The 18,545-nt window shown below is 52.6% G+C and overlaps 6 protein-coding genes and 1 non-coding gene across 7 annotated transcripts; 5 read left to right on the top strand and 2 right to left on the bottom strand.

Moving 5' to 3' along the window:
* Window positions 1-778: 778 nt before the first annotated feature.
* Window positions 779-2,095, top strand: BDZ83DRAFT_772326 (uncharacterized protein; the record flags this gene model as incomplete). The annotated part of the gene is made up of 4 exons (XM_060515382.1): window positions 779-832; window positions 916-1,363; window positions 1,511-1,603; window positions 1,662-2,095. The coding sequence occupies 4 exons, from the start codon at window positions 779-781 to the stop codon at window positions 2,093-2,095; spliced, it is 1,029 nt and encodes a 342-aa protein (XP_060367096.1).
* A 2,002-nt stretch (window positions 2,096-4,097) lies between these two features.
* On the bottom strand, window positions 4,098-5,163 carry BDZ83DRAFT_573253 (short chain dehydrogenase; the record flags this gene model as incomplete). Its single annotated transcript, XM_060504603.1, has 3 exons — window positions 4,098-4,296; window positions 4,355-4,892; window positions 5,052-5,163. The coding sequence occupies 3 exons, from the start codon at window positions 5,161-5,163 to the stop codon at window positions 4,098-4,100; spliced, it is 849 nt and encodes a 282-aa protein (XP_060367097.1).
* Window positions 5,164-9,051: 3,888 nt separating this feature from the next.
* BDZ83DRAFT_718019 (uncharacterized protein) lies at window positions 9,052-10,081 on the top strand (the record flags this gene model as incomplete). Its single annotated transcript, XM_060512013.1, has 2 exons — window positions 9,052-9,727; window positions 9,786-10,081. The coding sequence occupies 2 exons, from the start codon at window positions 9,052-9,054 to the stop codon at window positions 10,079-10,081; spliced, it is 972 nt and encodes a 323-aa protein (XP_060367098.1).
* Window positions 10,082-10,681: 600 nt separating this feature from the next.
* On the top strand, window positions 10,682-10,754 carry BDZ83DRAFT_t99. Its single transcript has one exon. It is a non-coding gene; the product is annotated as a tRNA-Lys (tRNA).
* An 800-nt stretch (window positions 10,755-11,554) lies between these two features.
* On the top strand, window positions 11,555-13,113 carry BDZ83DRAFT_649884 (uncharacterized protein; the record flags this gene model as incomplete). The annotated part of the gene is made up of 3 exons (XM_060510326.1): window positions 11,555-12,049; window positions 12,686-12,735; window positions 13,008-13,113. The coding sequence occupies 3 exons, from the start codon at window positions 11,555-11,557 to the stop codon at window positions 13,111-13,113; spliced, it is 651 nt and encodes a 216-aa protein (XP_060367099.1).
* A 2,237-nt stretch (window positions 13,114-15,350) lies between these two features.
* Window positions 15,351-16,633, bottom strand: BDZ83DRAFT_614009 (uncharacterized protein). The gene has a single exon (XM_060507797.1). The coding sequence runs from the start codon at window positions 16,273-16,275 to the stop codon at window positions 15,358-15,360; it is 918 nt and encodes a 305-aa protein (XP_060367100.1). The 5' UTR covers window positions 16,276-16,633; the 3' UTR covers window positions 15,351-15,357.
* Window positions 16,634-17,236: 603 nt separating this feature from the next.
* BDZ83DRAFT_614013 (uncharacterized protein) lies at window positions 17,237-18,529 on the top strand. Its single transcript, XM_060507798.1, has 2 exons — window positions 17,237-17,305; window positions 17,423-18,529. The coding sequence occupies exon 2, from the start codon at window positions 17,522-17,524 to the stop codon at window positions 18,467-18,469; it is 948 nt and encodes a 315-aa protein (XP_060367101.1). The 5' UTR covers window positions 17,237-17,305; window positions 17,423-17,521; the 3' UTR covers window positions 18,470-18,529.
* Window positions 18,530-18,545: the final 16 nt, after the last annotated feature.

Below are 18,545 nucleotides of genomic sequence, written 5' to 3' on the forward strand. Positions count from 1 at the left end.
CGCTTTGCGATCTGTAGGTGCACGAAGATCGCAGACCGTTGGCACTGAAGCTACCAGTCAAATATCGGGACCACTACACGGCACGGAGGACATCACGAAATAGGTCTTTAGACCATCGTTCCGGCTAAGCTCATCTCATCATCCACCAGTCCCTGGAACAGCTCGGTCTCGCATCTGCAGTTCTTTGGTCAATGGTATCTTTATTCGGGGCGTACATGCGGCACAGCGTAGAAACCCTCGATTGGTTCTTTAGCGATTATGAAACGCAATGTCGCTTGTATGCACCTGGATGACTCCAAGTCTTTACGAATTTCTGCCAAGGCGGAACGGTACCCAGGACCCTGGAGGCGAATGATCACTGCAGTTTGTCGTTGGTCGAAGACTCGTAGTAGACCGGGCTACGCCGCAGCGGCGCATACAGTTACGGATACCTCCTCGGACTTTGCTTGATATGGCTTTAATGCGGATATTGCCAAGAGACCCAACAAGGGTCGGCTCATAGCTCCGCAATGCCCGGCCAAGACCAACATTACGATATGACTCGGTCTACAGAATAAGGTCCTGGGAGTAGATCTTGGTAAGCGACTCAGCATGCACTCTAGAGAGACTGCGCAATAGCTTGCAGACGGGCATCCTGGCCTTACTTAACTTCCTACCATGGTCCAAATCTGGGTCAGATTTCCTGAGAAAGACCTCCGCTTCGGACTCCCGATGGGTTTTGGAAGAATATCGGTGGTCTAAAACGACCTACTCAGGTCTCCATCTGCTTGCTGTCGTTATGGCGTGGGCCAACAGCGATCTCTCGGTGCTTGTCCATGCAACGACATGGGTGGTAAGTCGAGTTTGCCAAACTGAGGGTCCAAGGTAGCCTGATTCGAGTTGAGTACCTATTCTGACAAACTTCTCCATCTTTAGATGCTCTTTCTATCGACTATCTTCCTCGCCCTCCGAGTCTACAGCCGGCTTCGAAACACCGGGATCGGGCTTCAAGCAGACGACTGGGTGCTCGTTGCGGGATGGTTCTTCTTGCTTCTAGCGTCAGCAAACGTGTCCTGGTTGATGGCTGTGTTTCTTATTCGAGGAAACCTGCTGAAGATCACTATTGCCCGAACCCACCATAACCTTCAATCTGTCGCTCTAGGGCTGACAAAGACATCGTTTGGAATCACGCTGTTGCGGTTGATGCCCGGGGGTTGGGAAGCAAAGCTCATATGGGGCGTTATCATTACGATGAACCTACAATTTGCGATACACATCATTGCAACATGGCAGGCTATCTGCGGTGCACCAGACCAAGGACATATCGGAGGCGATAGGTGCTGGCGGTTAGACCAGTCGGTAGCATTCACTGTCTTCAGTGCATGTGAGTTATAACCATGTCTGGCAGTGGTATCCAAGTCTGATCTGTCTACTGCAGTATACTCGGCGATTTGCGACATTGTTCTTGCTCTTCTACCATGGAAGATGATATTCAATCTGCAAATGAAACAGTCAGAGAGACTAAGTGTAGCCGTGGCTTTAAGCATGGGAATCCTAGCAGGTGTTACAGGGGTTATGAAAGCTGTTCAGGGCTACATGCTGATCAACGTGAGATCTCCTGATTGTAGGTGGTTCATTCCGTGTTGAAAACTAGCATGCGCTAATGTCGATTTCTTTGCCAGATCTATACAACCAAGCAGTCTACTGGGTATGGTCTATGGCAGAGCCGAACGTCACTATTATCTCAGCATCCATACCAGTTCTCCGTGGTTTCGTTCGCCAGGTCCGGAAACGAACAGAATCTTCGCCGGGAGCTGGAGCATACATCAAGACAGGGGATACAAGCGGAAGATTTTACAATCGGAGTACTGTGACGGCGACAAGAGCAGAGCCGAGAGATCAAGATGCTTCGAGTGACAGCAGCATACTGGTTTCGGGGCAGCAAGGAAGCAATGCTAGTGGAAGAGGCGGTATCACATGGACTACTGAGGTGAGCGTTGAATACGCACCTCGACCTCAAACCGGGAATCACAATGGATCAATGGAGACGGACATTTCAAAGAGTGTGGGCGAGTTCGAGATGAAGCCTATAGATCGCCGGAAAGGCAGCACATAGCCTTGATGTATAGGTCTTTTTGATTATCCTTCAATGTATGTGTTAAAAGTTGTTGCATCAAACCAGGATAGTACATCTTGTGTGCTGAAGCCGACAAGACTAAATAAGGTACTTAGGCTCTGCTGAAAAGGTTCAAGCTTTGAACCATTTCTGAAAGTGTCTATTTGTGACAAAACCGAGACGGATTACTGAATCACTCGGGCGGATCGAATGGGCTTCAAACTTGTATTATGCATTATCTAAGCGCTGCCCTAAGCTTTGACTTGGTCGTCGACCAGAGTTTCTGAGTTGCTGGCGGTAGTGAAGTTCGTTTGCGATGAGCCGGTGTTGTATCGCGGGCTATCCATCGATCTAGACTGGTTGATCTAAGGAGGGCAAGGGACAACAATGGTCTTCCAAGCCGGGATGGAGTCGGGGTTGGGGATGCCGTTCATGGCGGCGATGATGTTGGCGGTGGAACCGAAGTCGGCAGCGATCTCGTTGAGTGTGTCGCCCTCGACGATCCAGTACCAGCCGCGGCCGGGGTGGGATCTGTCGCGTCTGCAGTCGCGCTTGGGCTTGTCGGCAGCCATGGCGACAGCCGAGAGGGCAACGACGAGGATAGAGGCGGCGTGCATCTTGGGGTTTGGTAAACAGGCTGGTAAAGACTGACTGGTTGTTATAAAGAGCGTGTAAGTTGAGTGTAGCGGAATTGTGACTGCAAAAGAAAGCAGCCCTTGGATGTATTTAAAGACTGGAAGAATTGTGTTTCATACAGAATGGTTACCCCGTGTCATGACTATCGGTAATATCTTCCTCGCTCTCGCCTCGTAGGCGCATGACTTGTGCAGCGCCTCAGTTCCTCAGAACAGGCTGTTTTTGCCTTGTACGAGTCAAGCTCACGACGATCGCATTCTTCTTAGACCATCACACGAACCATCTTATCAAACTCTATCTGCGAACTGTTGGTCAAACTGCCGGGAACACGGACACTTTTTGCCGGCTTCAAGGTTACGGCTAGCAGTTTTCATTTAGGATATAGTACCCTAGGACTCGCGCGTCAAGGGAACGGAGACGGTAGAACCACAACCATGGAACTCTAAGAAAGCAGTTGGACGGGCTTGTCCGTGTCGATCATTCACCGCAACTGCCGATTCTCCCGAGGAACTTAAAGAGTTTCGGGTATTGCCTATGCGCTTCACCTTTTTGTCAATCGCGCAAACTCAATGTGAACATTAAAGTATAGAGGAATTGCGGAAGTTGGTCAAACTCGCCTGTTGCGAATCCGACTTAGTGTCCGCACTCTACTTTGGAATCTAATGTCCGACTGTCGCTTCTCAAAACATAACTCAATGTTGGAGAACAAGCGCTTGCATTGCCTGAATACTCAATCCGGGAAACGGGGCGACGGACTATCTTGTCATGGTTTTCGAGAATGCAAGTCTAGTTTCTACCAAGCAGCGACAGTTCGAACGTGTACGGGCATTTATTTTCTTGTTCACGCAAGGCAACCTTTTATAGAACAATTGGCCACCGGTAATTTCAGACAGAAATACGAGTACAGAGGTCATATAGAGAATGCCGAATTTTCGTATGGAGTACGAAGGTCCAGAATGACAAGCGGCGCGAACCTTGCAACTTGCTATCGTAGTGGGGCGGTTGCGAAAGTTAGCTACGACGGATGCCGTAGTAAACACTTGAGATTTAAAGTCTCGGGCCTATCCAAATTGCCGTCTACTGGTATGGTCAAACAGTGCAAAGCAAATTCAGTTCATGTGAGGATGCGAGTGTCAAAAGTCACAGGCGCCCCACTGGAGACAATCAGGCCAGTAAGTGTTTGCTATGCTACGACAGAAATGTGCACGTAAAGAAGGTGAAAACACTGATGGTTTGTTTGCTATGGGGCATATGTCTTTATTCATTATATCCCATGTCATAAATCTAAAATGTACAGTGATCCAATCTAGTATCCCCGTCCGATGCCCATTACTCCGATTACTACATTAGGTATGGTATAGGTAGTTTACATGCAGGCGGCACCGTCGATGCCGAGGACCTTTCCGTTGATCCACTCGCCGTCCTGGGAAGCCAGGAAGCAGACGACACGGGCGATATCGATCGGGAGACCGACACGGTGCATGGGGGACCAGCCAGCGGCGTACTCATCGACACCTTCGTCGTCGAGCTCAGTGCCGCCGGGGATGTACTCGCGGCAGACATCACTGAATGGTAGGTTAGCTTCTGGGTCTGTGAGGCAACTAAGTTGGATTGTGCACTTACCGGTACATGTCGGTCTTGATACCACCGGGGGCAACAGCGTTGACGGTGATCTTCTTGTCACCGAAGTCGATAGCCATGCAGCGGACGAAGGTCTCAATGGTTCCCTTGGAACCAGAGTAGACGGCGTGCTTGGGGACACCCTTGGCCTGGCCAGTGATGGAACCCATCAGGATGACACGGCCACCGACCTCGAGGTTCTTGTAGGCCTCACGGGCAACGAAGAACTGGCCACGGGTGTTGATGGAAAAGACGCGGTCGAACTCCTCGGGGGTGACATCCTTGACGTGGCCGAAGGAGACGACACCAGAGTTGGAGCAGACAATGTGGAGCTTGCCGAAGATCTTCTTGGCCTCGGCGAACATGGAGACGATCTGGTCAACGTCGGAGACGTTGGCCTTGATGGAAGCGGCGTCGGAGCCGGACTTCTTGATGGCCTGGACGACCTCCTCGGCGGTCTCGGCGCTGTTGGCGTAGTTGACGATGACCTTGGCACCGCGACGTCCGAGCTCAAGGGCCATCTCACGACCAATACCACGGCCTAGAGAGTGTTTGTGTTAGTTGAGTTTGAGATCAGACGAACAGATCACCCTAATGATGCACCCCAGGAAGCTTGCTAATTGTCGGTTGCAGCTCTCCCGAAAGAAGCTGCCTGCCCGGAGGGAGAGAGTAAAGGAATGGAGCATTAGATTGCACGTACCGGCACCGGTCACGAGAGCGACCTTGCCCTCGAGGGAAGCAGAGGCCAAACCCAGGGGGCCGGGAATGGCATCGTACTTGGAACCGGTAGACTGAGAAGTAGCGCCAGGCATTTTGAATGTTGTTAATGTGGTGTTGACCGGAGAATGGTGTGGTGGTGTGTTGGTCAAGAGAGTTGGATCGTCGAGATACCGAGGAGTTGATCGATTGGTTAAGTGAGTGATTGAGTTCTGCTGGATTGTTTCGAAAAGTAGATGTATCGAGGCCGGCATTCCAGGTTCTTAAATATGACATTTCAATCTCAACAAAGCTCTCCTTTACAACTCCATTGTTTCTATTTACTCGCTTTCCCCTCCTAGACAACCGGCTCACCTGAGGCGGTTCGTCGCGCGCCCGGACGCCCGTGGAGAGACCGCCGGACATGGACGTGCGCCTCCGGACGTCCGTGAAACGAGACGGTTCAAAGGTCTTGGGAGTGCGGGTGCTGCTGCTAGTTAGTTTCCCAACGCTGCACATCGCTTCCCGCACCAAAAAGCGAGAGCCGAACAGAGTTAACGTAACGCCACAAGGCACCAGAAAGTGTCCATCCCTATTCTTTTTTTGGGCTGATCTTTGCGCTTCATTGTACGTCCCTGAACTAGCGCTTGGTTGACCGGTCCCTTGGCGCGCCTGGGTTCAACCACACCATGGTTCAACCCACACGACCGAAGCGCTACCACGGCCGTTGCTTCTCCCCCTTATTGCTACCTCAGTTCTAGTTGCCCAGGAACATTAGATAGAACATTGAAGTCGTTGAGACCGCCCGGACCGAGCCCCGGCCGCAAGCCAAGGCGGCATGTCCCACCGCCACGGATCCCTTTGCTTGCACACATGTACGCATGGGTACATACCCGCAGAGGCATCATTGGTTTCCCTATGAGCCTGGTCAAAGTCGCTGGTCCTCGCTATTGTCTTCGGCGCGAATTCCTCTGGTGGCCCGTGGCTGGCTGGCCGGCCGTGAGGATCATCTTACAGGCCTTGCCACCTTGATTGAGAGGGTTGCCGGTCAGCCATAGGTTATGGCGCAGCCACGAGTCTCGAAGACCGTCTGAGAGGATTCTCAACGCCGTCCGAAGAGATCAATGCTACACCTCCGTACTAGGGATCGCTTACGTTGACGATGTGTTGAGACGATTTCTGAAGTTTTCCTAAGCCGGGCTGTTGTGCAAATCCGCTCGCCGTTGCCGTTCTACGATCAACGGCGATGTTTACATGGCGATACTTGCTCGGCGTTTTCATGACTTTGCAGACTCACGAGGTTTTACTCTTTACACCATGTGCGTGTCATGATGTTGCCATCGTCTGATGTCAAGCCTCTTCAAATTAAAACCTCTCACTTAGCGAACCCGGAAATTGCGTTTGCGGGTGCAAAGGTTCCGGAGAGCTGGTACCCACAAGCTCGGGGGGCCTCATCACTCGAGACGCGGCAATCGGTACCGATTCTCACCACGGTGACGGGCTCAATGGAGGGGTCAGACTGAATCGGCAACCGCCGTGAGACAACATGCGAGAGTCGCGGCTGGAAAGGCTCTACCGGCTCAAGTTGCTCAAGCCCGGATCCGGAGCAGGGCCCTCCCCAGTGAAGCCAGAGTTAGGCCTCGGAATCGGTCGAGTGTTGGGTGATGCGGTCTCGGAGGCCCGACGAACTTAAGCCACGCCGGGTCAGCCAGTGAACTTTGTGTGACAGTGTGACTGCGAAGGCGTGAGGCCCCCTCTTTTGATCATGGCCCGGCCCGGAAGTCTCGACCTAATGGCTGCGTTGCCTCCGCGCTGGGTCTTCGAGAATACGGCACCCGCCGGGAGATCCTCGCCAGGCCGCCCTCCCTTTTCCTCATCCGAGAAATTGCCTTTTCTGGTAATTTTATCGGGCTTGACCCCCGGTACTTTTCGCATGGCTCGTAATATCTCGACGATTTTCGGGCTGATTACACAATATGGCAACAGTTTCCGTGTGGTGTTCAGTAATTTCGCTCCGCGGGGTTGGAAACCACTCCGCACTGATCCTAGCTATTTTCAGTCTTCTAGGCGATCATGGGCTAACCTGGGCTATTCCAATTACACTGCTGGCAAGCGAATCCTCTGTTCTACAGTACGATGCAAGTGGATCGATGGGATTGTGGAAAACATTGAAAAGCATTCGTTGCCCCTCCCCCCCCCCCTTACAAATAACGTTCTGCGATCATCTTTCTCATCGAAGTATAACTGGTGGCGAAAGCCAACTCGAAAAACGAGAGAGTTTAGAGATTCTGACTCCGTTCGGCGCCGGCAGCCTTGAAGGTACCACTCAGCGAGCCGTGCAGTCACGATCACGTTCATGGTGTAGCCAACACAGCCAGCGCAGCACCGAGGCTCCAGATCGGGGCGGTCAGCAAGACTCCTTCATGAGCCCACCCTCCATCGTGCTTCCTCCCCGACCCTCCTTCTTCTCGGATATCGCCATCTCACTTATGGGGAAGTACAGCCTATTCCAATGGGTGAGAAATTAGACTCTATGGAGAAGCGTGAACACGATCTGGCAACGGGCTGGTCGGACAAAGTATGTGGTTACGTGCCCGCACCATCTCATTCTCGACCCAAATGGCTGGGTTGCGATGCGACTCTGCCCCCGAAAATCCGGTGCTGTAGTTATGGGTTCGTCTCGTTTCTTGATTTTAAGTCTCGCTTCTTTGCCTCATAACGTCAATCGCATCACCTCACTCAAAGTTTCCGATGGGGTTTCCTCATCTTTTGCAGGCTGTCAACGGTGAGCCGATGCAGTACTACAGACAGGAGTGAATCCGAATCCGCATCCTCGGGAATTGGAGTCTGGGTGGAATCCTGTCATCCTGTCAGCAATAGCCCACCCGATCGGGATCGCAACCATGACAAACCTCCCTCTCTCACTTTCGTATTTTTAGCTCGGGGGAATTGCTAAGAGAAGCCGACATGGGCTTATCTCACGCTCATTCTCAGCTGAACGACCAAGAACCCCGCAGGTGATCCTTCAGGAAATAGTGCAAAGCCTCAGCCTCCTAGCCACCACCAACATCAGCACCACCAAGTTCCAACGAGACACGCACCAACCAAAGCTGCATCTAATTCACAACCAACAAGACTACCTCGGGGCAGATGCACTCATCAAGAGTTTCATGTTGCCACCATGGCACCAACGGCCTTCTTGTTTGATCATTGTTTGCACAATTGCACTGCTCTCTTGTGTGTCCCTAATCTGTCTTATGAGATCATGCGGCGCAGAAGTGGCATGCACCAACAAGCAGATTCTCGTGGCCCCCAGTCCCTCTGTGTCTCGATTTTATTGCCTTCGAGGTGGTACACACCCAAAGAAGGTTGTCTGCGAAAGATTCCAAAGAATCACACAGCATATGCAGATCAACTCCAATACGTAGAAGATTAGCACAGCCTGCTTGGAAACTCTGCATTCGTCAACCTTCAGGTGATAGAGAAGAGGCTGTCACCCAGCTCAAGGTGCCAAGCGTAGCCAGGCTTCCTAGCTTTGTGCCCCCAAAAGAGGCTGTGGAGACCCGCAAGTGCGAAATTTGGCGGCATCCTCCCACCGCCCTCTCGTACTCCCCTTGCAACAATAAGACAAATATTTGTCTGCCTGCAGAAGAAAGACGAGGTTTACAAGGCTGCTTGCAGGTACCTCAGCAGAGAAGCCCCGTCTTAGTCCGACATGTCGAATGATGTTGCCCGGTCGAGTCGGCGATCAGCATGATGCAGGCTCGAAGCCGTTGTTCACACCTTCTGGCAGCGGGCTTTCCCTCAAGTTTTACGCTTATGAGCTTATATACATCTTATACCTATGTCTTAAGTAGCATTACCATGTGTTCCAGTCAAGTCTACTCACACTCCTCTGCCGTTGTTTCTCATATACCATACAAGCTTGGTCTCAGATTGTAAACCTCGAGAGCGAGCCAGGCTTCCGAACATATCAACAGCTTCACGTCCACCGACCATCTACCATGGCGGTAGCCAGCTTGGGCCTAAGCTGTCCCAAAGGCGGCGACTTCTACATCTGCGAAGGAAGCAAGGTCGAATTCCTGGGCTGCTGCGCGACGAACCCCTGCGCCGACGGCAGCGGAAAGTGTCCAACAAAGGACAGGAGGATATCATCCTTCAACCCGGACCGCTACGCCAACATACCAGCCCAGGGCTGCGACGATGCCAGACCGCCGAGCGAGATCTTCTGGACGTGCACCAACGATATCTCCTTCATCGGATGCTGCGCGACAAACCCGTGCCAGGAGCCCGATGGATTATGTCCGCAGACGAATCTTATATCGGCGACGCTGAGCTCGAATGCGAGTTCGAGGGCCGTGTTCCTACCGGATGAGTCCGTGACACCCACACCGTCGGCATCAGCATCGTCTACGGCAACACCGGCTCCGAGTGGGTCGCCGTCCGGAGGTAGTGGAGGTCTAGGGACGGGAGCCATCGTCGGAATCGCGATTGGCGCCGCGGTAGCCGTTGGTATTATTGTTGCTATTATCTGGAGATGCGGATGGCACGCCAGAAAGCGCAACGAAAGACTTGAGCCGCCGGCGTGGGAGCCGTCCGCCGCCCAGAGCCCTCATCCCAGCCAACACCCTGAGATGGGATATGTACCACACAGCCCTAGCCCCTATGATCCGGCACATGGTAAGTCTTTACCACGATCACCATCATGGAGTCAGAACAAGACTAACATGTTCCAAAGCGTCGTACGCGACAACAGCCGTCCCCGAGTCTTATGCCTCTTCATCACCTCCACCGCACTCACCATACTACTCCATGAAACATCCCAGCTCACCCATGAGCATGGACCCGCGCCATATGTCGACTTACTCGGATAGCAATGTGAGCTCTTTAAGCAGCCACCCTGCAGGCCCGCGGCATCTTCCATCCTACTCTGCTCTGAGGAGCGATTTGCACCCAGTCAGCGAGCTAGATAGCACAGAGCGGGAGGTGCCGAGGGCAGAGCTGGGAGATGGGACCCCGACGATGACAAATTGAAGAGGGAATGTTAGTTTAAGAGTCAATGATGACTGACGGGTGTAACATGCGATATTTTTCTTCTAAGCGGGGCGTTTGAGGCGTAGCATAACAGCTGAAGGGAGGCATCACGATGTCTCCGTCCTCTATGTATCGTACGATACATCTTGCATACCTGGTAGTAGGTACTTAGTTAATACTTTTCAATTGGAGTAAAGCGGCTATTTTTTAAACCTCAATTGTACATGTTTCACTCATCGAAATGACACACATTTAAATAGATGATTCCGTTGATATCAAACATGCCAGTAATGACCATGTTGCATCACGTGTTAGAGCTTACCTGTAACTAAGAGCATTCTGAAATGGCCTGTGCCAGCCCTAACTTAAGAAGTGCATTTCTCTACTTGGGGAAAACCGTTCGTCCTATGGACAAGGTTCATCTGGCTGCACTCAACTGGCTTAAACAGTTTTACGTTTCACAACTCCGCATCAGACTGCCAGGCCTTTCCCTTTTCGCTTCTTCGACGATGTCGCGGGGCCTCGACGTCGGTGGAGCACAGGCGGGTCCGATGGCATTATGAGTTGCAAACTTCGCAAGGAAGTCATCAAGCAAGACCCGCCTTGCTAGCTCAATCGGTAGAGCGTGAGACTCTTAATCTCAAGGTTGCGGGTTCGACCCCCGCGTGAGGCTCAAATCCTCACCGCGATTGACCAAATCATTCTTCGGGTTCTAATTCTTTTGCTTTTTTGGGTGTTGTACAGATTTGTTACATTCCTCCCGCACGTTGATATTTGTCTTCACGGTTTGATCAAGCACTGAGTCCATCCTAGTCAAGGACAGACTTCATAAAGTGAGTCTATTCGTTTAATTTGGAGGTACAAGTCGCAGGCGATTTGTACGTCGCCCTGAGGTGCATAACAAAGACAATGCGACAAGAATCACAGAGGGAAGTTGTACTTAGTCCCTATATCATAGACCGAAACCATGATGTCTCTTGTCTGCATTTTCGCGAAACTCATGGATGATCCAGCGATTGAGACTACGTGGATCCGCCTCAAGACTCACGTCAGCAGGGCTTCTGACAAATTTGCAATTAGAACGATGAAAGAGCATGGAGAATGGTCAGATCGGGGTTCAACACATACCATCAAACCTCGACAACTTGATTTAGACTGTGGTGACAAAAAGACCATCCCTCTTTAGGTACTAGATGTATGAACTATCGAAAAAGCGGCAGCATCAGACTTGTCTAGGAATGATACCGACAAGAGCGCCGTAACAAGTCAGGAGCAACTAACAAAGCAAGGTTACTGTGATGAACAAGAGACTCTACGCGGAGAAAAAGTCACAGAAACATTTGCTGGAACATCTCAGGTCTATATCTAGAGCTCTCACTCAAGGTAGCCTCCGTCCAGCAACCCACAGCGAGCCCCACGGGTAGATTCTCTATACGAACGTACTCTATAAATCGGGCTTAATCCTCCGTCATCATGACCACACGTTTCCGACACTTCCTCGAGAAGTACAAGAGCAAGTTTCGTTACTATATTGCGAACTCGGTCAACTTGCGCCAGATTACACAATTGGTACTAGTCTTGATCTCGCTAGCCGCCATCGTCGGACCCATCGTACTACTTGTGTTCGAGTATGAGAAAAGCCCTTCAGTACGCCTGATTATTCTCGGGCTTCTATCAGCTGCTATTGCGACCTTTTTCGGTTCCTGTGTAGCTCTATGGTGGTGGCGTTTCGCCCATCCTCCCAGGGACGACAATCAGCAAGTCATACCCTGGTCCAGAAGCGGTTCAGAGTCGAGCTCGGTCGGTGCAACTCAGACCCAACTCGCTGCAGAACCGTCCGACACACAGGGTATGGACTTGCCTTTGAGTCCCATTACAGAGCAGGCTGCTTCTTCTGTTATTGCCGAAGTTAATGTAGACGGAGGCGGCCACGAAGGAAATAATGCTACGACGCCTTCAAAGAGTTGGGTATGCCGGCACTCGTCTTGCCAGGGGTTTTGAAGATTGAGAACAATCAGGGATCCGCGGCTGCTCAAGTGTGATTTGGAGAGATGTTTCGAGCAGGTGGCAGTAAATGCTTCAAGTGATCTGTGTTCACCTCTGCCATGGGTGCATATGTTGAGTATCTAGGACTTTGTAGGTTGGAGACTAGCTCATACGAGCCACAAGGCTTCTAGCACACTAATAATACACTGAGGTACCTCGTCGGACATCTGCACTAGAGGAATGCTTCTTGCGTCGTGCGAAGTATGACCCAGTTTCACTGGAAAGTTAGTGAGAAGAGTCAAACGCTTAGATGGTGATCCGTCTATCGAAATCCTACATAAGTTTCCCCCATCAACGTTGGCTTCGATGAACATGCGTTGTAGATCTTTAGAATAGGATACAGTTGGCTCAGTACCCGTCGTTTTCCAGAGACCGAGTGCAGTTGCAACGTCGTCCCTGACTCTTTTAGAGTAGCAGTCGACCGAATGGAGACTGTTGCAAGATTTCAATGCATCATCTACTGTAGGTGCGCGTGGGAACATGCCCGTAGTCACCCAAGAACGCGGCGAACGCCTCCAGTCGCTGGAAAGACAAGCGTAACACAGATATTAACAGTAGAACAAGTTGCTGGGATTCAAATGCTACACAGGAGATTTGGACTACAAACAGTAAGTTGTAGTCTATACCCTATAGACGCAGTTGGCGAGACATTAACCTAAATGCGATTCTGGAGCCTTCTCTTAGAGATAGCTAAATGTTGCAACTTGCATGTAATCCCACTTTAGGGAGCATCAAATAGTGGTATTGCAGACTCAAAAGTGAGGGAAATATCACAACAAAGACATAGTTCAAGTCTTGCGAGACACGGCGGCGGCCTACCCCTCCATCGAACACGTACACGACTCGCGGGCGTTGGGCAGAAAAACCATTGCCATCACAGCACGGAGGGCGCACTCCAGCTCAGGTCTGCGTTATCGGCTATGAGAGGTTACATTTACAATAACGTGGGCCACCCCAGCACCGCGATTCGCAAGCGTGCCATCTGAATGACGACAGATTGGGGAAAGAAGAGAGTTGCCAAGCGGGAACTCAATCGCCGGGCTTCATCCGTATGGTTGTCCCCCTTTAGCCTTTTCCCGAAATGAGATGATGGGAACGGGCAGTGCAGCGAACAAACATTGGACGTTGCAATATTGCAGTCCAACCAAGGACGGATATATTACTTTTGGGGTGTGTTGGTTCATATGCCGTGACACAGTGATCGAGGATCGCGTCTCTCGCCAACATCAGATCATCTCAAGGCAAGATGAATAGGGGCAGCTAGGTCTAGCTAATAATAATCAAGCATGATAACTGCCCGGTACCAAAGTTTCTTCTCCCTCTTGCCATCTCGTCACGTCGCGGGGTTGCATCGCATAACAGAGGACGCATCACACACACCCAACTTGAGAAGAGGATGAGATGCGCCCTGGATGCCGCTTTGCCGACGGCCGGGTCAGACGCACGCAGACGAAAACGGCATTCATCCAGATCCATCCTCCCCTCTCAAAATGGTAGGGATGAAACATGCCAAATCTCCTGTGCCTTGATTTCTGCATCTGCCAACAATGGGCAAGCGTGACAAGGTCAAGGAAAGGCCATTCCGCTAGAGCTTAGAGACTAGAGAGAGCCTAGACTCCCGTCGTAAATCTGAGTTTGGCCCAATTGCCGTGGGCAGACGGGACCACGAACCACGCGATCGAGTTCGGGGAAAGGCCGCTATGGGGACGACGGATGGGTCACTCTGGAGTCTGCGGATACTGAGCTATAATTTGCTCGATCAGTGTACCGGCTGGTTTTTCTATGAGTAAGGTGCCACATCCGCAGTTACTTCGTTCATCAGGGATCTGACGGATGAAGTTAAAAGAGCCGGACCATTCGAGTCCATCCGCTACTTCCCCCCCGTGGAGCAAACAAACATGGCAAGGAAGAGGTTGTTGGCAAAGTTGGCACGTTGACAGTTGGTTCCTGCAGTGGCTCGAATGCTAAAGAGATTTTAGGTAAACTGGAGCGTGTGGGCTCTCTGATGTACGGCTAAACGTAAATCGACGTGTTATTCAGGGGCGCGAGGGGCACTGTTGGCCCAGCCACACACACCATCTCCCAGGAAAAGAAAAGATGAGCAATGACACACTTTTGCCGCTAGCGTCAACCGTTGGAAGTTAGAACAGCTCAAAGTTAAGCGGCAGCTCGAAGCGACTTTGTTAGCGAGATTTCCATAAAAGACGTTGGTAACCAAGCACTAGCCACACCACTAGCACTAGTGAGTTTGATAAGTCGATCCAAAGAGGCTTTGATATTGCTCCCCTCCCTAATGCGTTGCGGTTGCAGTCGACGGCACAATGAATCGTCCAGGCCATCAACGGGTGCGACGCTGCGGTACCGGCCTCTGCAGTCCGTTTCTGACAGTGACACTTTCCACATTTTGCCCGGCCGGCAAACACGGCGGAGAAGGGTCACAACCAAAGTGGCTGCTAGAGTCGTATTCAACTTCATAACTTTCATAAGCAACTGCACAAAAGAGGTGAGCCATGGTCTCATTGCGCGCCGTGCGTCTATCCGCCAGGTTCATCAAAAAAGAGAATGGCAAATGGGGGCCGAGATCTCCCGTCCGTCCGGCCCTTTCCAACAAGGCCCAGCCCGAAAACTCTGAGCGTTACAGTCTGTGGAGGATTTGTTCCTCGATGGTTGCTCGGGCATAATGGAAAACGGCTGTTTGTGCTATTACTGGATTTAATAGCACATTGCTCATATCATCCCAACGTCACGACGTCACAACGTCATTCCCCTTTGTCGAGTGCGACTACACAGTACACCTTCGGTACCGCCTGATTTACCATCTGTTTTGTGGTGCTCGCAGCTTTGACCGCGTTCCATTCTAGACGAGAGACTCGAGAGCCCCAAGAGAATACATATCTCTTCGTGCTCTTCCCAAATGTTACCCCGGCCGATAGCACGCCTCTTATATCCCACCCTGTCCCACGAGCCCCGTCCCAGAAGCGGCTCCCCGGAGCGGTCCCAATCGAACGATCCAGGCGTCGGAGGTCTGACTGCATTCAGACTGGCACGCCTCACCATCTCAAACGGCAATTCAACGTCCACAACCGCATTGGTTAGCCATCATGTCATAGGCAGTCATGAAAGGAGCCGAAATCTCGATTAACAGCAATAGGTAACTTGCATGTCCCTAATTCTCGTTTCCATTATGCCCAAGGCCTTGCCAAAACACCGCGTCGCTACATCTGGGCGCTCTAAAGACTACTCTCATCGTCGTTGCTAATCGTCGCCGTGCCCCCTCCCTCCGCCTCAGCCACAATCTTGGTCCTCACGACCTTGCCCGTGGTATCCAGGTAGATATTGCTAAACGCCTCGAGGCCGGGATACGGCGCGTACACGTACTGCAGCTCAAACTCCTTGACCTGCCCATCAATCGAAATGGTCTTGTTGTGCCCGCTAAACGTCATGTCGCGGCTGTAGAACCCAACCACCTTCCGCCCGCTCTCGTTGCCGCTATTGTCGAGGTAAATGTCAAACAGGCTCCCGTTCTGCGCCAGCACGCGGTTCGTGTGCGTGCGGCCCGAGAAGTCGTTGACCGAGTAGAGGATATTGTGCTCCAGCCGGAACGTGAGGTCGCGCTTCGCTACTGCGGACGCAGCGGCGCTGCTCTCGACGGGATCCGTGACGACGTCGACGGTCTTGTTGACGATGTCGCTGACGGTGTCGCCCAGTGTCGCGATGACGGGGTTCAGGTCGATGCTGGTGAGCACGTCGTCGACCATCTTTACCACGTTCTCTAGGCGCGCCTCGAGCTCGACTTTGGCCGAGACGTTGTAGATGCCCAGCTTGACACGGTCGATGCTGGCGTCCACGCCGGCCTGGAAGTGCAGCAGGTTCAGGACCTTGGCGTCGAGGTTCACTTTGGCGGTGATGTTTTGCACCTCGATGCTGATCTCGCCTACTGACACTGAGGCGTTGAGGTACACGTCCGGGATCGGGTTGAGCGTGTCGATGCCGGTCTTTGTGTTGGCCGTCTCGTAGACGGCTGACTCGTTGTCGCCGCGGCGGTTGAGCTGGTAGCCTACGTAGCCGTCACCCTTTGGCTCGTCTTGAGCGAGCACCAACGTCGAGAGGGTGAGGAGGGCGAGTGCCCTGGTGATGGAGAAGCTCATGCTGAAAAGAGAGTGTAAGAGGCTTTCTTGTCTTGGGTTGCAAAGGAGTGACTATGTTGGCGCTGCAGGCCAATTTGGAGATGGAAAGACGAAGGGAGTAAAAGGGCCGCGAACGAGAGCAAAGGGCTGCAGATCCAAAGATGCTGGGGAAGCAAACGATACAAGTATGGTCTATCTAATGGAGCAGAAGGGATGTGGAGGGGGAAGGGGGGAAAACCAGCGAGTGCCAGATCCGATGACGAGCCAGGCTTCGGGATTGTCACTGCATCAAGAGCACACATCAACTCAATAACCCCCTCCCCTTTCAATATAGGATCCTGGGAGACAGCTGACAAGTTGAGTTTCTTTCTCCTATCCACATTCGAGAGGACCTGGTCTCGTCCTCGGAAGTCTTCTCCGCAGGCGGCGCCCCCGTCGCCCAGCGAATCCCCCGACTGGTCTGCCGTCTCTCCCCCCGTCAAGTGACGCAGTGCTCTCACTTTTATTTCGCGCACGATGCAACATCGCCAACGCTCGCGGGCTCAAGGCATGATAGGATAGTGTATGAGCCGAGACGTCAAATGGAGGAAAAGGGCAATCTCCCAAATGTCCCATCGATCCATGGTCCATCTGAACCCGGGGGAGCCACACAGACATGGAATATTCCAAGGTTTTTCTGGACATGCCCGTCCACATGCAGCCCTTCGGCCCGGTGGCTTGCAGCTTGTCACCTTGTCTCACAAATCAGCAGTCCTCTTTCTCCCCCTATAAGCATCGACATGTTCGATTGCCGGGAAATGGAACTCCATGGGACAAAAGGGGTGTGGGCACCGCCTCTTCGGGACCGCTGCCCATATCCGCCCTAGATATGGAGACCAACGGCCCCATTACACCAGTGCGGATGCTCCATCCCATGTGTGTGTAAGTGACATGGATGATGGTCCTCAACCCATGACACTACCTACGTACCTACATGTAGTCATGTAGACTTAGACTCCGCGTTGAGCAGGGGTGGGAGGGATGGGGAGGTCTGATACTGGGACAGGACGAGGTAAATTGACAACCTTCATCTCCTCCATCTCCTCCTCCCACGATGCCGCCTTATATCCCCCCAGCAAGCCCTCCCATCGCGGCCTCGTCCCCTCTCACAGCTCACCAGCGTTTCCAGTCTCGCTCACCTGGTGCTCCTCGTCCACTCCTTTGACCCAAACCACCTCAACCCAATACACTCCTTTGCAAAAGCCCGTCACCTTTTTAATCACCCAAAATGAGGACCTCCATCATCCCCCTCCTGCTGGCGCTCTTCGTCGCCCTCGTCGCAGCACAAACCCCCACGGCGACAGACAACGCAGAAGCAACCACCTCCGTCGCAGCAGAACAACCCTCCGGAACACCAGAGGCCTCGGGAACACCAACAACACCAACATCCATCGCCGCAAACTCCGGAGGCAACGCCGGCAGCGGCGGCGGCAGCGGCACGACCACCGCCTCAGGAAGCAGCACCACAACCCCGCCCGCAGACGTCTACCTTAAAGTCCCCGAGCTCTCCGTCGGCCGTATCGAGCTCGACGTAGACAACCTCTCCGCCGAAGTGAACCTCGCCGCCGAGGTCGCCAAGCTCGTAACGATCAACGCGGGCGTACAAGTCGGCATCGAAAAGGTAAACATCACCATCGTCGACGTCGAAGCCGAGCTCGAGCTCGTCATCCGTCTCGGCAACCTCGTCGACATCGTCAACCGCACGCTCGCCTCGCTGGATCTGAACCCTCTGCTCATCAACCTCCTCGACACCGTCGGCGACGTCGTCGACGACGTCATTGGTGCCGTGGACGGGCTTCTGGGTTCCATCGTCAACGGCGACTCCAAGATTAACTTCTTGATTGACAACCTGGGAAACATTGTGCAAGAGGTCACCAACGCGGGCGCCACCGCCCTGAGCTCCATCATCGGCAACTACCAGCAGAACATGACCTTCACGGGCTCCCAGCAGGATCTCGGTAACGGGCTGACGCAGAAGACGTACTCGTACGAGCCGCTTAGTTCGTTGGTGAATATCGTCTTCAATACGCTTGGTCAGGTTGTGAGGGCGACTGTGGTTAAGGGTGGCGCATCGGGAAGCGGAAGCTCGTCAGCGAGTGGGACGACCGTCGCGGCAACGACTGCTGCTGCTACGACTGCGGCCCCGGTGACGACAACGGCTGCTGCTAGCACGTAAGCTGGCTGGCGTTGTGGTAGAAGTATTGAGTAGAATGGAATGAACGTTAATACAGCCCGTTACCTGAGAAAAATCG

This window comes from Colletotrichum acutatum, assembly GCF_030867785.1.
Source record: "Colletotrichum acutatum strain CBS 112980 chromosome Unknown BDZ83scaffold_27, whole genome shotgun sequence".
NCBI lineage: Eukaryota > Fungi > Ascomycota > Sordariomycetes > Glomerellales > Glomerellaceae > Colletotrichum > Colletotrichum acutatum.

What these genes read in the sequence shown, in the direction of transcription:
- BDZ83DRAFT_614013 (XM_060507798.1), top strand. Translation starts at nt 17,522, where the DNA reads ATGAGGACCTCCATCATCCCCCTCCTGCTGGCGCTCTTCGTCGCCCTC.
- BDZ83DRAFT_614009 (XM_060507797.1), bottom strand. Translation starts at nt 16,275, where the DNA reads ATGAGCTTCTCCATCACCAGGGCACTCGCCCTCCTCACCCTCTCGACG.